Genomic DNA, 21,237 nt, shown 5'->3' on the forward strand with positions numbered 1-21,237 from the left:
TGTGATGCCAGAAATGCCCCTTACAGCAGCACGGAAATGCAAACTCCCCCGCCATCCACCCGATGTGAGAACATGCAGAGCTCCCAACCATGCAAAATCATAATGCGGGGCTCCGGTGCCAAGTTTCCAGCTGTTTCCACATGTGCATCTCAGAGTTACCTCCTCCCGTGTGCCTGTGCCAGGACTGAGATTCAATAAAATGCCACGCTAATCCGCAGTCCTTTTCCATTAAATGATCAATTAAACCTGGAGGAGAAGGCTTCTTACTATTATTATTTCAGTTGGGAACGTGTTCCCTGTAGTGCTTGTGTGGTTTTTTTAATACATTTTTTGTGATTATTTTATTCTCTTCTACATTATCTCTGCAGAATTTGGTTGCTACTGCTGCTGCCTAACATAGTGGTGATTGGGCTTAAAATCCTATAAGGTTATTAAATACATCTGCATGCAAATGAATGCATTCAGGATGAGAATTCTGTGTTTATACACCGGTAAAATGTGAAAATGGAGAAGGTGGAGAATAAAAATTGTTACAGAGAGGTTGGAGAATAGAAATGGTTGCAGAGAAGTGTGGGTGCAGCATTGCTGCGTGGTGGTGGGGAGACTGCAGCAATGCACAGATGGGAACAAGGAGCAAAGCCAGTCCCAGAAATGTGTTCTGCCTCAAGCCTGGTTCAGGGAGCTGCTCGTCTCATGCCTTTTCATTGTGTTGATGGTGGTGGTGTGTGCTGCTCCTGGTGTCAGTGGTCCTGTCCCAGCAACAGCAGGGAGCTGCCTGGGGGTGTGCTTTGCCCTTGGCTTCTCCACCTGAAATGGCCAGGGATGCTGTAGGATTTCCGCTTCAAAAGATCCAAAATCAAAAGGTGAACCCACTGTGCACACCTTAGCGTCATGTGCATCGCTCCTGGCTTTTTCTATTTAATACTTTTGGTGGTTCAAGCTCTGACTCTTCCGTTTTTGCTCGGTGCCAGGTGAGTCTCTCCCATCCTAAATATCACAGATAGATATAGCAGCGTGCCACACAGGGTCTGCTCCCAGTGGAGCCGCAGAGAGGAACTGTCACCTCCGCGATGCTGCCCTGGATGGAGCCCAAATCACCTGGGCTCTTTCTTTCCCCCTTCGCCACCGTATCGCTTTACAGGGTAATGAGTTAAGCAGCGCAGACGTGAGCGCGGCCCCGCTCCCACTGCTCCCAGCATCGCGCCGTATCCAGGCCTTGGTGCCGGGGGAGCGGGGGGAGCCGCGCCGGGTGGAAATTTCTCACCGCAGACCTTGCTGGGGCCAGACATGCTGTAAATTTTACAAGAAAAACACTTTACAAACCAGAAGTCCAACTCTCGTGCACATGGAGCCGCTAATTAACAGTTTGGAGACCGGGAGAGCCAAGGAGCCCATTCCTCCATCACCGAGCCCCTTGGTTTGCAGCAGGCTCTGAAGAATTGGGGTCCTCCGCGCGGCTCTGGTTTCTCACCCGCAGGTTCCTTGCACACCGGGCAGCACCGCTAGGAAACTTTCTACAAAGCTGTTGGCTTCAATATCTGAGGCTTTCCTCTAACTTGTGATGAGCACAGGTCAGAAACCCTGCGAGGTAGCACTGCTGCTTGATGGAGCTTCCCACCAGAGTTTGGGGCTTCACGTCTCCTTTCTCTCCCCTGTTTCCCCTAGCAACGGAAATAACAAACTCTGCCATTGTAAAAGATTTGCAGAGTAACTTTGCATTGATGTTCTGCTTTAGTCACAGCCTTGCAGGTACAAATGCTGGGTTTAGCTTTCCCACAGTGTCCCCTACTGCTTGCATTAAAAAATCCAGTTAGGTGCACATTAAAGAAGGAGAAAAAAAATGAGTATAAGGCACTTATTTCCCCAGAAGAGGAAATGCTTTTTATGGAGCCTCACCAAGAATCCCTGCAGGGGGTGAGATGCATTCGTTCATGGAGGGAGGTAAAATGGAGTCAAAATTGGCAGCTCAATGGGGGCCGCAGCATCCCAGGGCTGATTTATTTGGTTTCAGTGGTAGCAGGATAAAGGGCACGGCACAGACGTTGGAGGTAGTCCGGTAGCTGAGAATCCAGGAACGGAGAATTCACTTTCTTCTGCTATTTGTCTGATAACACAACAGGGAAAGCAACGTATTTTAAAGTAATGGATGAATTCTCAGTAGGTCTCAGCCTCAAGGTTTTGGAGCCTGCCAGCAAATCTCTTGTTTGCCATCGCATCAACTGTGCTCCCTGCTCAGAGATCACACAGACATGTTGAACTGTAATTAAAGCTCAGAGGTCCCTAACCTCTGTATTTCCTCCTCTTTCTCGCAGACCTATGAGCAGAATGAGTGGATCATCCACCTGGCAGGGAAGCTGCTGGCCCAGGAAGAGGAGGCCTTGTCCCTGATGGCAACGAACCCATTCGCAGGCAAGGATCCCCCACGGTAAGGGCCTGGGGCAAGCTTCTTGGTAGAAAGCACATGGGCTGTGCATTCAGCGTGAGTGTTCCTGCCAGAAAGGAGGTTGTAGAGTGGTGGGAGTTGGTCTCCCAGTAACCAGCGATAGGATGAGAGCTGATGGCCTCAAGTTGTGCCGGGGCATTTCAGGTTGGATATCAGGAGAAATTTCTTCTCCAAAAGAGCATTGGAACAGGCTGCCCAGGGAGGTGGTTGAGTCGCCATCCCTGTTGGTTGATTGCTCTTTGTATTTGATGCCACACAGGTGGTGTTTAACGGGGCAATTTTATAACGGGACTCCATAGAGATCTGGTGCTCAGTGCCGTGGTGGGGACAGGGGACCTGGGGCTGGCCCCTTCCCAGCGCCCAGCACTGCTTCTCTTGGACATGGATCCTGCCTACCGCGGTGGTTTCCTGCCCCACAGCTTCAGATTTTTTGCCATGATCACTTTGCAAGGTCAGATCAAAAATACCATTTCCAGCAGCCTATTGGGATACTTCAAAGATGAAACGGTCCTGCAAAAAGAATTGTTTTTGTTGACACTTGTCTTGGAATTGTTTGCATTTTCAGTGACAAAGCAAACATCAGCAAGTGCAAAGCACAGATGAAAACCCCAAAGGTTTTCTACAAAAGGAAATTTTTCACAAAAGTGTCTATTTTGTTGATGAAGTTATTTTTAGCTGAAAAAATATTTTAAGGGAATTTTGGATCAACTCAAGTAATATTATGCTCTTGCTAATGTTTTCCATTTGAGGCTCTCAAGATGCATTACAAACAGGGATTAAGGCTCCCAGCACCATGTGAAGTGAGCTTCCTTTTGAAACTGAGCTGTGCTTTTCAGCTTTAATGCAGTGTGTCCCCCAAATCTTCTGTGGGGAGACTCCATTTCTAGCTTATCCACCTTTTATCGAAGCCCTTTCTTTTGGATATGCCCTTCAATATGTGTTGAGAGTGTATGTATGTATACAAAAAAACCCCCACAACTGAGAGATACACGGCTTGGGACACCAGTGAGTGTCCCACCATTGTATTTGGCTGTTCCTTGTAACCACATTTCTGAGGTTCCTTGGGCAGCCAGAATGGTCTCATACAGCACCAGTACCACATCAGAGCATTGCTGCAGGCTGATGGTGACACGCTCCCTCCAAGAATAGGAGCCGAGACTGCTATAAAAGCAGTTATTTGGGATTTTGCATGGATTCTCTTTTCAGAGCCCGTTTTCTTGATGCAGCCCTCCCTGCGTGCCGGTGTTCCCCTAAGTCGGGGTGTATTGCCCGGGTTTGCTGTAGGATTCTGCCATGGCTCCTTGGGCTGCATGGGCAGCAGGTTATGCACACAAAAATGACACCCTGGCTGCAGCCCAGGAGATTTCTCGGGGACCCTGTGTTTACTGCTCCAAAAGGCATGCTGGGAGACGCCAGCATGTCCCTTGCCATGGATGCATACAGCTTTAATACCGTTTATGGAGGGGTTTTAGCTCTGCTTGGCTGGGAGAGGGCTGCACTGGGACCCACAGTATGGCTCCTTTGGGGAGCATTTGAGGGATCGTGGTGGGGTACAAAGTGCTGGAGGAGCTGCTGGAGATCTGTGTAGTGCTGGCCCTCTGTCAGAGCCCCCAGATGGAGTTGGGTGTCCCCCGGTGCCAGCAGCCAGACGTGGGTACCAGCTGGTGGCAGCTGGCGGTGAGCGGTGCTCGGCAGTGACAGAAGCACTCCATAATCCCAGGGCTGTTTATTGCCCAGTGCCAGCGGCGCTGCTCCCGCTCCTCACCACGGCTGCAACCACAAACATGGCAGCAGCTCAGAAATCAGATGTGCATCGTGCCTTTCGGGGCTTTGCCTCAATGGGCTGCACCTCTTTTGTATGTTCTGGCATCGGTGGTGTTAAAAAATACATAAAAAACTTATAAATTTTTACTGTGTTCTGTGACAGGTGAGGAAATTGTATTTTCAGGAATTTAGAATGAAAACAAAGCAAATCTTTGTCTTTGTTAGCATTTATAGGATAGTGACTGCCCAGGGACACAGGCTGGTCAGCGATGGCAGAGCAGCGTGATGCTGTGTGCTGCACACACAGTGCTCTGTATCTCAGCAAACAGGGCTTTGATTCATGCAGTACCTTGCTCTAACCAACGCTCAGACTCTGTTTTCACTCCTTAGCAGCTAGTTTATAGTAGGAAAAGATCAGGATCCAGTGCTGGTTTTATGTGTCAGCTGCCTTTGCTCTGGCATTACTTTTTGTTTTAAAAGTTTTTCACGGGCCTAGTGTATTTTTGGGTGGCTTAAAATAAAAATAACAATTTACAAATGCTCTTTTTGGCCCAGACTGGAGTCCAGCACACCACTTAACCCTGGGTCCCAGTTCGCTGCTCACGTTTTTGGTTTGAGTGGGTCAACCCCAATACCTGCGCTGACGTCCCCGTGTTGTACCCAGGTGCAGTGGGGAGGTGCAGGGATGTGAGGTAGTCACTGGTTGTTATTTATGCTTCTTCCAAGAGCCTTCACAGCAAGAACATAACAGACCGATAGAAAAGCATTCACTGCCTTTTTTTTTTTTTTTTTTTTTGTAGGTTTTATGCCCCATCCCAATTCTGCTGAGTTTACACTTCTGGCATTCATGGCTGGCGCGCTTGCAGCAGCTCTGGCAGCCCCTTCTGCTCCCGCATTCGTTCTGCTCAGGCGGGCTCCCTCCCTGCCTTCCTGGGGCTTTCTTGCTGCATTTCAGAAATGCCATTTCCCCGCTGGATTTTAGGCTCACTGAAGCGAGGTCTCTCCTGCACTCCCATCCACCCAGAGTACCCTGGCCATAATGGAGGATCCTGTGGTGTGAGAACAGTCGGAGAAGGGGACAGACTATTTAGCAGGGTCTTTTATGACAGGACAAGGGGAAATGGTCTCAAACTAAATGAGGGGAGATTTAGACTGGATCTAAGGAAAAAGCTCTTTATGCTAAGGGTGGCACAGGGTGCCCAGAGGTGGCGGTGCCCCATCCCTACAGACACCCATGGTCAGGCTGGACGGGGCTCTGAGCACTGATGGAGCTGTGGGTGTCCTTGCTCAGTGCAGGAAATGGGACCAGACGGCCTTGAGAGCTCCCTTCCAACTCGAACCATCCTGTGATTCTATAAGCAAGGCATCCAGTCTGTGATCCTTAGGGTCCCTCCCAGCCCAAGCCATTCAATTATTTTTTAATTTTAACTCCGTATTAATATTGAGTTGAGCACTGGATGAGCAGAACCTCAGTGCTGGCAGCCACTAATTGCCTTTTTGGCGGTGTAATTTCATTTGAGTTGCAAACAACAACCTTAAATTTGAGCCTTAATGGTAACACTTGGGATGAAGAGAGAATTCCAGAGCTCCTGAGCCTTGGCAGCGTCCAAAGCTGCCCTGGGTGGCATGAGGCTGTCACTGCAAACCTTAATGCTGCTGATGCCCACCTCCAGCCATCGCCACTCCGCTCCCTTCGGTAGCTGCTGCTTTCCTCCCAGTCCCCCCTCCACTCTAAGGGGAATTTTGAGACTTAATTATTTTCATTCCCTGCTAGACTAAATAATTAGGGGAAGGGACTGTTTTCCATAAGAACATTACGCTCCATACTCCACGGAGTTTATTCTGTTAATGGAAACTCTACACCTTAAATAGCCAAGGGACTTTCAAAATGAGTTAATGCCTTCGAAATGAAATTTCTGAGACCAAAGTTTGTAGGTTTCTTTACAACTCTAGAAATTATAGTATTTTTTCAAGTGTGATAAACTTAAAATGAGAAACAGGTGACTGATTAAAAATGAGGGCATTGTTGAGCGCCCGGCCTAGCTGAGTGTGAAGCTTTACTTCAAGCAAAGTGATGTTTGTGGAATGTAGATTTACAAAATATTATTGTGCAGCGGATAGTTCATAAAACACCCGCCGTCATAAATCTGAATGGTGGGGCTTTGGCTGAGAAATTAATAAGTGTTTAACACACCGTCATGGAAACAGCCTGCAACAACGAAAGAAAGCAAAAATGAGGCTTTGCCTACAGAGGGAGGAAAAAAAAAAATCGATTTTATTTTTGACCTGAAGTGTTCAGTGTGTCTGATATTAAATCATGTTCACTTAAGGACTTTTATTCCAATTATAGTCACACTCTGTTGGAAGAGCCCCAGCATGCAGCCGAAGCCCTGGATTTGTCGCACCGGTGTTATTTATGGAGGTGGCACTTCCAATTTGATGCTACCTGACTAGGAAGGGCCGGGCCCTAAAATGTCTATTTACAGCCCTGATGAGCACAGAAGAGAATCAGAAATCTACGTAAACCAGCGGCTGCTCCCTTGGGTGCAGGAAAAGAGACCTCCCCAAAGCCTTGGCGAGAGGATGGCGTGGGAGGAGGAAGGTTCTGGGCTCAGTCCTGGGGTGGCCAGTTTGGTTTTAGGAACACTATGGAACTCGTGGTGCTTTTTTAGGGTAAAAGACCAAAAAGTATTTTTTTAAATAGGACAAACAAACAGAGGCCCAACCCAGCAGGGGCAACGGTCATCGTGTAACTAATGAGAGTGGTGCTGAAGGAAGGCAGGAAATAGAAGATTAGGAGAAAGTATGCATCGTAGGTGTCTTCTGCACAGAGAAGTAAAGCGTTTTTTGTGTCTTTCCCACTGAAAAGCCATTTGCCAGCAATGAGACCTGTCCTGGGAAGTGATGCAGTTCTCAAGGCCCAACATGTTCTTTTGGCTTTCTCGTTGGGTTCTATTGCAGCTCCCTATACACAGGGACAATATTAACAGAGCCAACTCCGTGGCGGGGACATGTCTGCTCCATCCCCTCCACGTGCAGAGACTGTGTGCTGGCTCTGCCCATGCCCAGGGGAATCCGGGCAGTGCCTAAGCCCAGCGGATACCCACATTCCATTCCCACCAGGTTTGCTCTGCTGTCAGTGGACAAAAAGCCTCCAAGAATCATAGAATAGAGTCATAGAAACACTCAGGTTGGAAGAGACCTCTAAGATCATCAAGTCCCACCATTAACCCATCCCCACCATGCCCACCAAAGCATGTCCCTATTATGTCACATTCTAACTTGTCAAACGGAGGCAAAAAAAGACATTTTGCCCTCTCCCAAGAGTTTTGAGGATGAGATGCTCCAGCTCAAGGCCCAGACCTTTCAAGAGCCTCGGAGAAAGAGAAGTCAGTGACGTGGAAAAACAACCCATAAAACTGCCCTTACGCTACGAGCAGTTTGTGGGCTGAGCTAAATTTATGATCACTGCTGCTCACGCGGCTAGAACAAGCAGGAGAGCCAGGGATGGAGGCTCTGCTGCTTTAATGAATTTGTACTTTCCACTGCCACTTGCTCTCTGATTTACAGTGGAGTGGGGAACCTCGAGATAAAGAAACCCAACACATCGAAGGGACGCCTCGTGTTTTGGTTTCTTTCTTCCCTCTCCCGCCCCGGCTTGCCCTGTCAGGCCATTAATTCTAACAGAAAACACCAGCTCTGGTTTTTTCCCTCGAACCCCTCAGCTGTTGCAGGGAGACAGCTGCACCCTCTGGAACTAATTACAGCTGTCTGGGAGATTTAGCCCTCCCTCGCAACAACTCCAATATTGCTGCTAATTTTTAACACGTACAGTTGGAAGATGTCATAATAGGCTGATATATGATCGAATCTTAAAAGTGCTACGGCGCAGCTGCTACTGGGCATCTGCTGGGATGAATATATTGATTTAAAAAATAATGCAAAGTATTTTTAGCTTCTCTGCCCCCACCAGGGCTGCAGCCCTGCCCGGTGTGGGCAGCGATGGAGGGCACGTGCTCACCCAGGAGGTGGTGGCACAGGGACACGTGTGTCCAGTTCCAGGGACACGAGTGCCAGCTCCACTTCTGCAGTGGAGCTGGCAATGGGACACTCTTGTCCCTTGTCCTGCACCCCACTGTTGTCATCGTAGCAGAGTGGGTTTTCTGCCTCCTGGAGGAGGAGCATCTGGTTTGCTTTATTCTGACCGTATCATGCCTCTCAAGAGATGATTTTGCTCTGGTGTCTCCTACTGGACCTCACCTGGGCTCGGCTGGATGCCTCCTCCGCATGGTCCCTGCTGGTGGCTGCAGCCGCTGCTTCCCAGCAGGTTGGAGAGAGCTCCAGTTGTGTTCACTCGGTAAATCCTGGGAAAGTGCTTGCAGCAAGGAGTGGCCTCCCTGACCTTCCTGACTGCCAGTGGAACACGAGCATTGCTCATCCCTCTGGTATGAGGAGAGGACATCAGTCTTCTTTTAACAAAGAAGTCAAGCAGCTTCCTCGTGACCTTCTTGAAGATGTTTCCCTCCAGCAGCAAGGTTCCACATGCTGGCCATGTCCTGCACTCAGAGGAGTCCCAGGGACCCTTAGATCACTTCCACTATCCCAGAAATCTTTGCATAAGCCCTGAAGTTACAAAAAAAAATCAATTTTTTGGTAAAGCGAGCTGCAGCCCATAGCAGTTCCTCATTCTGTATGCATGGGGCTTGGATGGGCTGCAGCTGAGCAAGTCCTCAGGTGATGCTTGCAGACTGTGAGCCCTGGCTTGGTGGGTCCGTGGTGTTCTTGCTCCCTGCATAGTGAGGAGGGAGCATGGAGATTGCAAACCGTAACTCTGGAAATGAGGCACCCAGGTAGCTTATAAATAGTGGGATAGCTTGTAAACTCTATTAACCCTGAAACAAGGGGCTCCAGTGAGTATTAAATGCTGCAGCTTTTACATCAGCAAGCCTCAGGAGGTAAGACTGATGATGGTTACGAGCTTTCTGTTTTTCTCCCCTAGCCCCAGGAAGGCACAAGGAGGACAGGCAGTGGATGCTTAGCTGTGCTGTCCTGGTGTTTTGTGCTCAGTGGTATTTCTGCTGCAGTTCCTCAGCTTTCTCAGGCTGTGAGCAGCTCAGTATGCGCTGTGCATCTCTGCACAGGTGGGATGCGGTGGGGCTGAGGGGCTGCTTGGTTTGGAGCTGGGGGCTCATGGGGACCTCTCAGGTTTGTTTGAACTCTGAACGTAAGGGCTGGAAACATGCTCAGATAGAAAGGCAAACTTTCTGCCACAAAAACGCAGCTTCAGTTGTGTGTGGTTGCTTTAATGCTCACACGGTTCTAGTTTTACATGCCGATCCCTTTGATAGCAAACATTTTAATAGACAAAGAACATATGGGAAAAATCATACCAAATCAGATGATAGATACTGTTTAATCTGGGCAGGCAAGCCCTTTCAGGAGGGGCAAGGAGATTTTCATTCCAGAAGGGTCCTGGGTGGACCTTGGTGTTGGGGAAGGCTCTTCAGGGTCCAAGCAGTTCTGGGGTGTCCGAGCTCTGCCTGAGGCGCTCAGACAAAGCCCCCAGCCCTCTACTATCTGCATCCCCAGCAAGAAAAAGGGAACATCATTGCTTCTGTTTGATGCTATTTGCCTGGTTTCTGAGAGGAGCTGTCTGAGTTTGTTTTTGGGGATGATGTTGTTACCTCAGGATTAGAGCAGCTGCTTTTGCCCCTCTCTAGGCAGCCAGTGATGGTAGCATGAAGGTTTTGGGGTGGTGGATGTGTTTTGTGAATTCAAGCAAGCAACCAAACATCACAGCTGTTAAACTTCCTATCTGTCTCAGATAGGAGCCTGCAGGCTACCTGAACCTGCGTAAACCTTCCTGCTCCAATTATTAACAGGAAATTTTGTGCTCCTGAGAAGCAAACACTGTGGGAGTAACACTTCAGCCGCCATTTGACTTCTAGGAGCCTCAGAAAAGGATGTAAAAACAGCCATAGCAGTAACAGAGTGGGCACACCTCTACCCCTCTCATCCCTTGACACCCACCCTATCAGTTGTTAGGTGAGGGCTGTCCCTGTGCAGCTCAAAATGCACTGCTCTGGGCTTCTTTGGGTCATTCCTTTTTGCTTGCAGGAGGGTGAAACTTGGAGGTGTTTGCTGTACTTTCGGCACAGCCAGGGGACAATCTGTCAGCAGCAAGTGGTGAACAGCTGCATGCTAATGTGTTTTGTTAGCAGAATCATTTCTGTATTGCTCATCTGGGTGCCAATCAAGGCTTAAATTGAGATGTCAAGATGTGATTATGGCAGACCTTTTAATTGGGCTGCAGTTTTATCAGCCGTCTGCAATCTCTCCTGCTTCCCACGTGAGCACGTTACACAGGTGAGTGCTAATGGCCAGTGTACAGGAGTCGTCCCTAATTATTTTAGCAGTAGGAGCTGACTTTATGGCGTCCCGAGGTGCAGCCCGGGAGCGAGCAGCTGCGCGAGCGCGGTGCCCCGCTCAGTAGCAGGGTTTGTATTTTAGTAGTGAAGCAAAGCAGGTTTAAATGAGCACTGACATGACTTTGACATTTTTATATTGTGGGTTATTTTATGAACTTATCCAGTGAATGCGGCGATGCACTCTACAAACGGGGACCCTGATGCTGAAGGACTGGGGTGTTACTCCTTCCCTTGTCAGCATGCCCTACATCAAGCAGGACACGGCTCCCGCACCAAGCGGCATGGTTAGCCTCCGAACGTGTTTCACGAGGCTGATGAATGCTTCTTTCTGCACTGCTTTAAAATCTCCTTTTCTGTCAACTCCCAGGGCGGCCAGAAAACAGATGCGCTCAGAGCCCTGCTAATAAGCGGTGGAGCAAAGGGAGCAGCCATTCACTGGGGCACAGGGACATGGGGGAGTGTGTGTACCCACAGGTGTCCCAGCAGAAATACTTCATAGGTGCTTTCAGGAAAGAAATGGTATTGGTGTTTTAATATTATTATTATTCTTTCAGTTTGATCATAGAGAGGGGTGTGGAGCACAGTGTGATACTGGATCGTGCACAGGGTGGTGATGTGCGAAGGCTTTCCTGTCCCATGCATCATCCCTAAATAGCATTCCAAGGAGCCGAGGGGTTCCAGCATTGGCGTCACTGCTGGTGGTGGCAGGGAAGCTACATAAATGCGGTCCCAGTCCATCACCCATGGCACTGGCATGGGTGCCCAGCCCCTCCTACCACCCTGTGCTTTGTTTCCCTGCAGGTGGATCCGAGGGGAACATTTCAAGTACAAATTCAGCCGGCCTGGAGGAACGCACGCTGCAGAGGGCAAGTGGTGGATTCGGAAGAGGATCGGCCCCTACTTCCCCCCTGTCAACCTCCAGGGCCTGAGGAAGTTTTATGAAGACAGGAATTGGCCGTACCCAGTGCGGGACTGATGGAGGGGAGTGAGACAGGTCCAGAGTGACCAGCTGGGAGAGCTGTCAGCTCCCTTATAAATCACACTTCTTCCCTATCTCAGTTTTTTTTTTTTTTAACATATCCTTGTTTACACATATTTTACAGGAGGTTTCCAGCCAACCTGTCCACCTGCTGCCGTGGTCTGGTTTTTCTCATCTTTCTCTTCCTTTCTGTTTGTCTTTCTCCTCATGGCCTTGCCTGATGATTGATTTCTTTTGTCAGGCTGCTCCATTAGAAAATCATCAGCTCTAGAGTCAGGAAAAAGGTGAACAAATACTAAGTCAAGTTAATATGTCCAATTTGGCACATTTCAGATATGCAACAAGCATTTGTGAAGTGGATTTTAATAGTTCTGCTGATGCTGGAATTTCACTTTATTGCCAGACAGACCCAAAATGGACAAAAATTATCAAATGTATTTAGGGGGAAAGGTTAGCTAAAAGTAAAGCCTCCCTCCCCTTTCTCAGTGCTGTCTACTTTACAAAAAGCTCTCAGGGCCACACTCAAGACTCACACAGATGTAAATCTGTGCATTTTAAGACACTTCTAACACTGAGGGGGATTTTGGTGTGAATGTAGACAGTGATGCAGCCGGAGGAGCAGTTCCCTTCGCAGTGCATCTCGCTCAGAGGAGACACTGGGCTGGCACAGGGCGCTGCTCCACCATCGCATCCCACCTTGTCCTAACTTATCCCTGTCCCATCCTAAACCATGCTCATTCCCATCCCATCTCAAACCATCCCATCCCAATCCCCACACGTGCTGTCAGCACAGAGCTCACCCCAACCTCAGCCAATTCACTGAGCCATTAAAGCTGTTTTCTTCCAAATATTCCTGTCTTTGCCACCTTCAGCATCACCCTGGGAAGGGCCTGCTCAGCACTCCCTAATCGCAGGTTAGTGATCTGCATCTGGAGCTGCAGATCCTGGAGCACAGAGGGAACTGTCCCTGGGTTGGGGGAACCCTGTGTGGGACAGGTGGGGTGATCCTGCATTTCTGTCGTTCTTTACTCCTGAGCCTGCCCTCCTCCTGGTTTGAGTTTAATGTCACCCCAAATGGTCATACCATGCGGGTGCAGCTCGGTGAGCCCACACCAGGAACGTGGGGGGAAGATGGGAACAAGCAGAGCACGGACAGCTTCTGGAAGCAGTGGGTTGTGGCAATAATTGCTTTCTTGTTAGCACATTTTGCTGCAGACATTTCTTCTTGAAGGGAAAAAAAAAGTTCAAAGCGATGTGCGTAACGCATAAAAACCTCTAGCCTCGGGATTGCCTGCAGAAAAACCACAGGTCTGCTGAGAAACCCGAAATAGCTCCATGCTGTGTGGGCTCCGTGAGTCAGCGGCTCTGCCCCGGGACAAGCGCGGCCCTATGCGGCCCCCAGCCCGCAGCGCCCGGCTGGGCCCAGGCTGGCTGTGAGACAGGGCCCGCTTTTAGGAGGCAGCTGGAGTCGCCGAGTCTGCCGCCAGCTCCGCCGCGCTCAAACGGGTTTTGTTTGAGTAGGCCCCGGCCTGGCAGCGCGGCCGCGCTGGGCTGCTTTTCCTGTTTGCTTAGCCCAGGGCTTCATAACAGGCTCTTTCTCTCAGTCTGGGCGCTGGCGGAGCTCGGGGCCCGTCCGTGTTGTGCTCGGGGAGCAGCCTGCGGCCTGCGCGGCCTTCATGCCCGGAGCTGCGCGGCCTGTGCCTGCAGGTCAGGGCTGTGGCCTCGGCCCCCCCGGGGGATGCCAGCACACAAAGAGGCTTTCAGCCACCCGGTTCGGGTCAGCACAAGCCACGGGCAAAGGGATGAGCATGGCTCTGAAGTAGGTCGGTGCTCATATGGCCAACATGAAGGCCACGTGGGGATGGATGGCAGCTTTGTCCCTGCGCTGTCTCCTGAGCTCATCTGATCCAGACCGATCTGTTCCCTCCTGGCACAAGAAGCTCAGCATTGTGACCAAGTCCAGTTTGGAAGGAAAAGCATCGGAAAGGAAACCTGCAGGTAAACCTGTCCCACACGCCAGCACTGGGCATGGGGGTGACTGTACAGGTTGTGGCTGCAGGCTCGCGGCATCACGCATTTCTACCCACTTTTGGACCATGTGTACTGAACGGGCACCACCCAGCATGTATGTCTGGAAAAGGTTTAAAGAAAGCAACACAGGGAGCCTCACTCATCTTTACTTATTTCCTAAAAGTGTTAAAAATTGAAGCAGCTGTAGGATTGTCCCATGGTGTGTGCCCAGATGAGCCTTGCTGAGCCCCAGCAGCAACAGGGACTTCAGTGGTGAGGCTGTGAGGACACCTCATGCTCCCACCTCGCTGTGTCACCAAGGGGAGTGCAGCACTGCAGCAGGTCCCACCCCACCCAGCGGTCGCTTGCAGCTGGCGCTGATCAGGGCTATGACTGCGGAGGTGTGCGTCCATTGCTCAGTGCTTGGAGCAATGTATAGCACTTTCCACGCTGTAAATAATGTTTATGACTCAATTGTGTTTTCCTAAATATTTGCCACAGTTCAAATCCGATATTCCTCTGCAAACAATAGGGAGAATATTTTGTTCCAAAAGCAGAAAAATGGGTGAGTGCTGAGATGCTGTGTGTCACTCTCAGCATCCCCCCTCCTGGTGCAGCCATGGGGCTGGGGGCAGTGACGGGCACTGCATTGGCTGAGGTCAAGGTGATGGAGGATGTTTTGCATCCATCAGTGTCTGTTGTAGTTAATGGACCCTGAAAAGCACTGAGCTTTTTGGCTGGGAGCTGCCAGCACAGCAGAACCTTATGCGGACATCCCTGTGTCCTGTGCAAGCACAGGAGCTGCCTGCGCTACCTCCCTGCCAGATGTTATTCAAAGCATTTCAACTTTTGTTTTCCTAGCTCTCACACGGCTTAAATGCAGCACTGGGTCTGGATGCTCAGGGAATGGCTGGAGCCTGTCCCACTGTGGGGGTCTTAGGCAGCCCATGGCCGCTGGGTTCATGGCAGTGTTTTGGGGAGGTGAGGACATCTGGAGCCCACGGTGGCTGCACTGGCATCAGGCCTGATCCATGCCCAGCTATGTCACGCTAGGGCTTGGGCACTGTGCCTGTCTCTGACCATTGGGGATCCCTTGGCATGGCTGCAGCCACTGTCACTCCTTCCTCATTCATTCCATGCAAAGCCTCCTGATTTAACTTTCTTCTAAAAGCCTCTCAGTGTCCCAGCCCTGCCGGCTGCTTCCCCTCCACGCTGGCTCTAATGTGAACAAGCTGCACGAGCAGGGTCGGTCCATCCCCATGAGTGACAGTGCGAGGGTGCGGGGATGCAGCAGCCCTGCACTGCGGCCGCTCTCCGGCAGCACGCAGGGTGCCCCCCGCCCTGCTTTAATTAATTTCTTTTGGTTTCCAACCTCTGGGTCAGGGATAATGGATCCCAGACCATCATTTACATTCCTGTTTGCTGTGCATTGTGCTGTTTAAAGATTTTTTTTCTTTTTTTGTTTAAATCTAAAATTCTCGCTCCATGCCGGAGCGCTGGGTGGAAGATAATATACATTCAAAGGCAGCGAGGAAGGTGCATGCAGGGGATTAAATTAGAAACGTTTCTCTTGGACGAAACTTTTTAAAAGAAAAGGAGCAATTATTTTGAGGGGGTTAGGAAATCGGAACCACATTGTGTTATCTGTTGACTGGAAGTTTTCTTGGAGAGGTTTTTCCTTTCCCTGAGCTATGCACTGGACGTAAAGCATTGTGGCATTCCCACATCAGCACACCGTAAATTCATCTGAGAGCTAGCTCTGAGCCTGCTGCTGCCAGGTCCTTTGGGTGCTGCTGGAGATGGGCAGGGAACCACCACCTCGTGGCCCCAGGATTAGGGTCTGGACAATAAAACATGGCAGCTCCCCCCACAGCTCTGTCCAATTTGCTGTGCTCTCCCGGCCCATCCCCTGATCTGGAGTTACATCTAATCCTACTTCTCCTTCCTCTTTATTCTCGAGGTCCCAGCAGAGCCGCTGGTGATGAAGTTGCAGCTGCTGCATGCCTGTTCCATCCTGGCATGTTTGGGCTCCCACCACCCCAGCGGACAAATCATTCCTAGTGTAATTTGGGAAAACCCAGCAGTGGGGCTTTCAGCATGAGCCGAAAGTGTCCAAGAGGAGAGGGACGTGGGAGGCTGGGTCAGGCTGTTCAGGGTCCCCAAAGGGAAAGAGCTCTTTGGTTGTGTTATTGCCATGTGAGGCTTTGGCTCAGGCTCCATTGAATATAAAGCTGCAAGAGCCCTCATGGTGTTAGAGATCCTCTCCTGTCTCCAGGCCCTCCAGGAGTGCTGTTTTCTGGAGGTGAGATGAAAACCTGTGCTGTGTGTTAACATGCAGTGCTCGCCCTCCCACAGGAATTTCAGACAGCTGGAAAGTCTTTAATGATTGATTTATAGTTTGAAGTTCTGTCTCCAAACATAGGAAAGGTCACTTTGGAGGACAGCTGATCTTTCTGCCAGGATTAGCAGCACAAGGTAATGCTGAACACCAGCACTTTGCGCAGGGGCAGCCCCGTGCTACCTGCACTGACAGCTCCGTGCTCCAAACAGAGCTCTTATTCCTCCATCATTTATAACCTGTGTTTATTTGTGTTAAAGCAGCCAAGCTACAGTCTGTGAGATCCCACAGAAAATCAGTGTATCGGCGCGCCTCCCCTGCTCCGAGCTGCCTTTAGAAGCTGGCTTTGCTTTAACACATATTAAAGGAAAGAGTTTTTTTCCTTCCCAGTAGATTAAGTTTGGCTAAACAATTCAGTGTGAACTGCTGGGCATGAGGCAGAAACCTGTAGGCTAAATTACCCAGCTGCTATAAGTTTAGAGCAGCATGGGATGAATTTCAGAATCGTATATTAGTTTTCATTTAATCTGATTATTCTGGGTCTGGAGTTCCTGGAGGGTCTTCAGGTTATTGTCAGTCAAAAGAATCTTTAAAAGCTTCCATTTGCACTAAACTTTTCCCATTAGAAATCTATTTTCATTATGGATCAATTTTTATTTTAATGAAAAAATTATTTCTCCACCTCCCCTAACCCCCTTATTTTTCCAGATGAGATTAAAAAACGAAGCAGGGAGGGTTGCTTTGTGCCTTCTGTCAGTCAGGGGCTCAGAGGGTTGTGGGGACTTGCCACTCAAAATGCCACAATTTTAGGAAAAAAGCAACGCGGAGGCTTCTAGAAGTAACCCCCAAACCCACACAGTTTGTGCAGGATTTTGTATTGGTTGAGCCAGCCTGAACCCCCAGGACTCCCTGTGCCCTCGTGCTGCTCCGCTTGGCAATCCCAGCACGGAGGCATGTGGGGACTGTGCGGGGACACCCAGCTGTCTCCGTGTCCCTGTGCCTCACGTGTCACTGCTGAGAACTCTCCGCGTAGTCAGGTTTTTGCAGGGGGGCAACGGGGAGGAGGGAGCTGGCTGCAGAGCCGCATGTTTTGCCCAGCACTGGGGTTTCTGCCCGTCCTGGGGCTCTGCCCTGCGGGGGGGACCTAGCAGGGGACAGCCCTGGGCATGTGGCAGTGGTGCTGCCGGAGCCAGACTATGCTCCAGCAGTGCCTCAGTTTCCCTTTACGCCCAGTGGCAGAGCTTGTGCTCTCCGCAGCAATACTGCAGACAGACATCTGGTTTTGTAGGGGAGATTTCGGGGCTGTTTTCATAGCAGCAAAGCACTCAACCAGCAGCCTCCAACTCCCCCATCCTCTGCAGCCTCCGGTTTCCTCCCCGCAGAGCAGCCGTCGGGACGTGCGCTCATGCCCACAGTGGATGTGCAGCAGCTGTGGGATGCAGTGCTGCCCCACACACCGCTCCCCCCCATTTCCTCCGCGGTAGCTGCTCGGGATAAGCTTGCATGTCGCTGAGCTTTTCCGCGTGTGTTAACTGTTGCTGAGACAATTACGTTAAAATCACACCACCTGCAAGCGGTTAGTTAGAATAATAAATAAGTGATAGATTATCAAATAAAGCGTTCGCTTCGGATGAGGTCATCCCAGCACCATGTCGCGGGTCTCGGCGGGTTTGCAGGCTGCTTTCCTGCCGCCAATCGGCCAAATCGCTCTTGTATCAGTCAATAAAAGCGTTGTAGAGATTAAAGAATCAATTAGGCATTAGCCGAAGGGGCAAAAGCATAACCCAAACATGCTGATAAAATCCAGTAGGTGATTATGGGAATGGTTCCTATTTCATTTTACTTTAGAAGGAAATAATTGCTCGTTACAGAGCACGGAGCAGCCGGGCCGGGTGCTTTTCCAGCTTTACGGGGAAGCAGGAGGAAGCCCTGGTGCTGGGCTGACGGACGCAGAGGCACGCCACGCTTTAGGGCTGAATGTGCACGTTTTGATGCTTGCTTTGAGGAGAGCCATTTTATCCCTGAAAGAGGATGGGGGAGCTCAGTCTGTCATTTGGTGCAGCCTGGGGAGCTCAGTGCCACAGCCAGGCATTGCCCGCTCAAGGCAAAGGGCCCAGGCGTGTGTTTGCAGATGGATTTCAGGAGCCCATGCACACTGGCTGCTGCCAATAGCTGCACCCTGCAATGGATGGGAGCAAACAGATCCATATGCACTATGCCTGGCCAATGTCTGCTCTTCGTACATGCACAAACTTTGATAACCAAGTAAAATCCAATCAGCTGAAAAAGCATTTAGGGATGCATATGCTTAACTCCTTCCCAGTATTTCTGGTGACAGTACATCTGGGCTGCCAGCTCGCAGCGGGGCTGTGCAACGTCACGTTTTGCTAACTCATGCTAACATTTATTAAGTGCTAGTCTGCTGCAAAGCCTTCCCTCGTTTCAGGTCTCTGCATGCTGGCCAAACACAGGGAGGGAAGAGAAGGTACAGGCTCAGCCACCTCGCTTCCCCAGCACAGGTGAGCACGGGGACAGCTGGAGGCGGCTGTTCTGAAGTCATGGGTAGGGGCTAAGTGGGAACGTGGGGTCTCCATGCAGCAGCTTATTGACCCGGTTTTGCTGCCGATAGGGGATGTTCACATTGGATAGTAGGCAAAATTCCATCTCTGAAAGAGCAGTCGGGCACTGGCACTGCTGCCCATGGAGGTGGTGGGGTCACTGTCCCTGGAGGTGCTCAAGAGCCATGGAGATGTGGCACTCAGGGACGTGGTCAGTGGGCATGGTGGGATGGGGTGGGCTTGGGCTTGAGGATCTCGGAGGTTTTTTCCAACCTGAATGATTCTGTGATTCTATGAAAGATGCAAAACCCTTACATGTAAGATAACAATAATCACAACAATTATTAATAATACTAACAATTATTATAGTGCTGAAGTACTAAAGGAGATGGATAGGCTTTGGAAACAAAAGGCAAATTAGTAAGCATTCTCATCCCTTGCAAAAAGTTGCTGTAAAAGACAGATGATTTTGCAAAGCACTAAATAAATTCTGAGGTGGCGAAGTGAGTTTAAATGACTTCAGTCTGAGATGATTTTGTGAGGTGCAGCCCATCACACCCTTGGCTCTCTGCTGCAGGCTCCCAGTGCTGCCTGGGTGCAGATTTTCTGCCCTGGATGCACACAGCGGGGACTCCTGGTTTGGATGGAAGGGCCAAATGCTGCTGGGCAGCCTGGCAGGTGGGGGCAGCTCAATGTCCCATTGACCATGGGAAACTGGGAGTTGCTCCCAGTTTAGCTTAGTAATTGTGCAAGTTCTGTGGTTTACTTTTCAGGCAGGAGTTTCTCCAAAAAATAGCTCGTTGTAAGGGCATTTTCTGCAGCCTTCCAACACAGACCTGCTTATAGGCAGTGCAAGTTTGCTTCTTGACTTGGAACCAGAGGCTGAGAACCAGCACCGAAAAAGCCAGAACTGAAACCAGGAGGACGAGAAGCTTTTGCTTTCTGTAAGTAGCATCTCCCCATCTCCGTGAAGCTCTTTGGGAACGTGCACCGTGTGTGCAGCCCTCACCACGCAGACCCACGGTGCCCTCGCTCCTGGAGACCCCCCAGCATCCCTCCCTGCCCGCTCCCCTGCTCTCATTCATTGCGTGTTCTGTCCCTTTGTGGCATGGCGCGGCGGCCCCAGCGTGCAGCTGTGCTCTCGGCACGGAGCGGCCATCTGCAGTGCCCGCCCTGGAAAGCAGCCCCGCAGCTGCGCTCGCCTGGTACCACTGGTACCCGGACGAGGTCATTCATCACTGGGCGAGGAAGCTTGGCAGGGAAGAGGAGGACAGCAACCGCAGGAGGCAAATATTAAAACGCTCTGCGGACTGTGGTTATTGTATCTACTGCCTGAGTTTGTTTCCCTTTGCTGCTATCAATCGGTGACACAGCTCCCCACTGGTGCAGGATGCGTTCTTGTGCACTGATGGGATAGAGCAGCCCCAGGGACCCCACTGAGGACCCCACGAAGGCCGGGGCCAGCACTTCCTCAGGGGTGGGAGCAGGCAGTGGGGCAGGTGTCTCTTCCCTGTGCAGTGTGGGAAGTGTAGAAATGGGGAATGAAGGGCTCAGTCCCGAAGGCCACACTGTGCTGGGCTGGGATGGGGCAGGGTGCCATGGTGCAGTCACTGTGCCCCTTTCTTAGCGCCTTGCCCCACTGCTACAGCAAACTCCAGGAGGGAGCAAAACGTGCGTCCTGAGCCCCGCAGGCTCACAGTACCCTGGCCTGCTCTGGGCCAGGCTCTGGGCTGGAAGTGCTGCAAGGCACTGAGCCCTGTGATCCCTACGTGGGCACCCATTAGCAGCACAGGAGGGAGGGCACGGCGGTGAGTGCAGCACTGCGCTGGAGCTCATGTCCCCAACCCGGTCCTCCTCCCCACTCGGTGTGCCAGGGGGAGCCAGTGCAATGTCCACTGCAAGCACTGGTGTTGCTTTTGCACTTTAGATCCCCAGCTCATTGGAGAAGTGTGAGCATCGCGAGGTGCATGAGTGGTGTGCGAACCCAGAACAGAGCCCGACGTGCTGCAGTGGACACGGGGTGGCACCACCGGACCCCACGGTGGATATCAGCAGGAGGAGGTGAGTGCACGGGGACAGGGGACAGAGAGCAGCCAAGCCCTGCTCCAACCCAGCGGGCTGTCTCCGTGGGATGCCCTGCCTTTCCTGTTTACTTGTTATTTTGGAAATAGAACAATAAATAATTTATCGCCAATCGGTTGGCACGCATCCGACGTGTCAGTTCAGTTGATTTTAACTGGCCAAGTGTCAGGGCAAAAGGCCAGGAACGCCGTGCTAGGGAACAGTCAACAGCACAATTATAAGATTAACACCTTGTTTGGTGGTCAGATACTGTCGAGTGGTAAAAGATTGCTCCGGTTCGTCTCTATAGAGCATCGCTCACAAATTACCTTATTAAGCACGCGGTCGGCTCCCTGCACCTGTGTCCTCAGATATTCCCATTCATGGTGGAGAGGAGGCCAGCACTGCCGGGGCCGCTGGGGGCTGCGCAGCTGCGGCTGCATTATTCGCTCTTTGCATATTTGCATATCAATGAGCCCCTGATTAATATTTAAAGAGCCAGCTGTCCGAGCCACCTAGGAAAGAAAAAAAGCTCTGTTCGCCTTTTTTTTTTTTTTTAAACTATTTATTTATTTATTTATTTGGGGATAACACTCACAGCCGTTTATCAAGTATGCCTCATTTTTAACCCCACTATTCTTTTATTAAATAAAAAA

General features: G+C 50.6%; 1 protein-coding gene across 4 annotated transcripts in view; it reads left to right on the forward strand.

Annotated features, from left to right (window-relative positions):
- LMF1 (lipase maturation factor 1) overlaps nt 1-21,237 on the forward strand; it is a 187,931-nt gene that overhangs the window by 151,637 nt on the left and 15,057 nt on the right. For 3 of the 4 annotated variants that reach the window (XM_021411272.1, XM_021411273.1, XM_021411271.1), the window contains exons 8-9: nt 2,313-2,425; nt 11,437-12,462. In XM_021411272.1, the coding sequence (XP_021266947.1) occupies nt 2,313-2,425; nt 11,437-11,611 (288 nt within the window). In that variant the 3' untranslated portion in view covers nt 11,612-12,462. Of the gene's footprint in view, nt 1-2,312; nt 2,426-11,436; nt 13,613-18,408; nt 18,482-19,293; nt 19,465-20,447; nt 20,582-21,237 lie in introns of those variants that run through there. The other variant, XM_021411270.1, reaches the window with a different exon arrangement.

This window comes from Numida meleagris, chromosome 13, assembly GCF_002078875.1.
Source record: "Numida meleagris isolate 19003 breed g44 Domestic line chromosome 13, NumMel1.0, whole genome shotgun sequence".
Lineage (NCBI taxonomy): Eukaryota > Metazoa > Chordata > Aves > Galliformes > Numididae > Numida > Numida meleagris.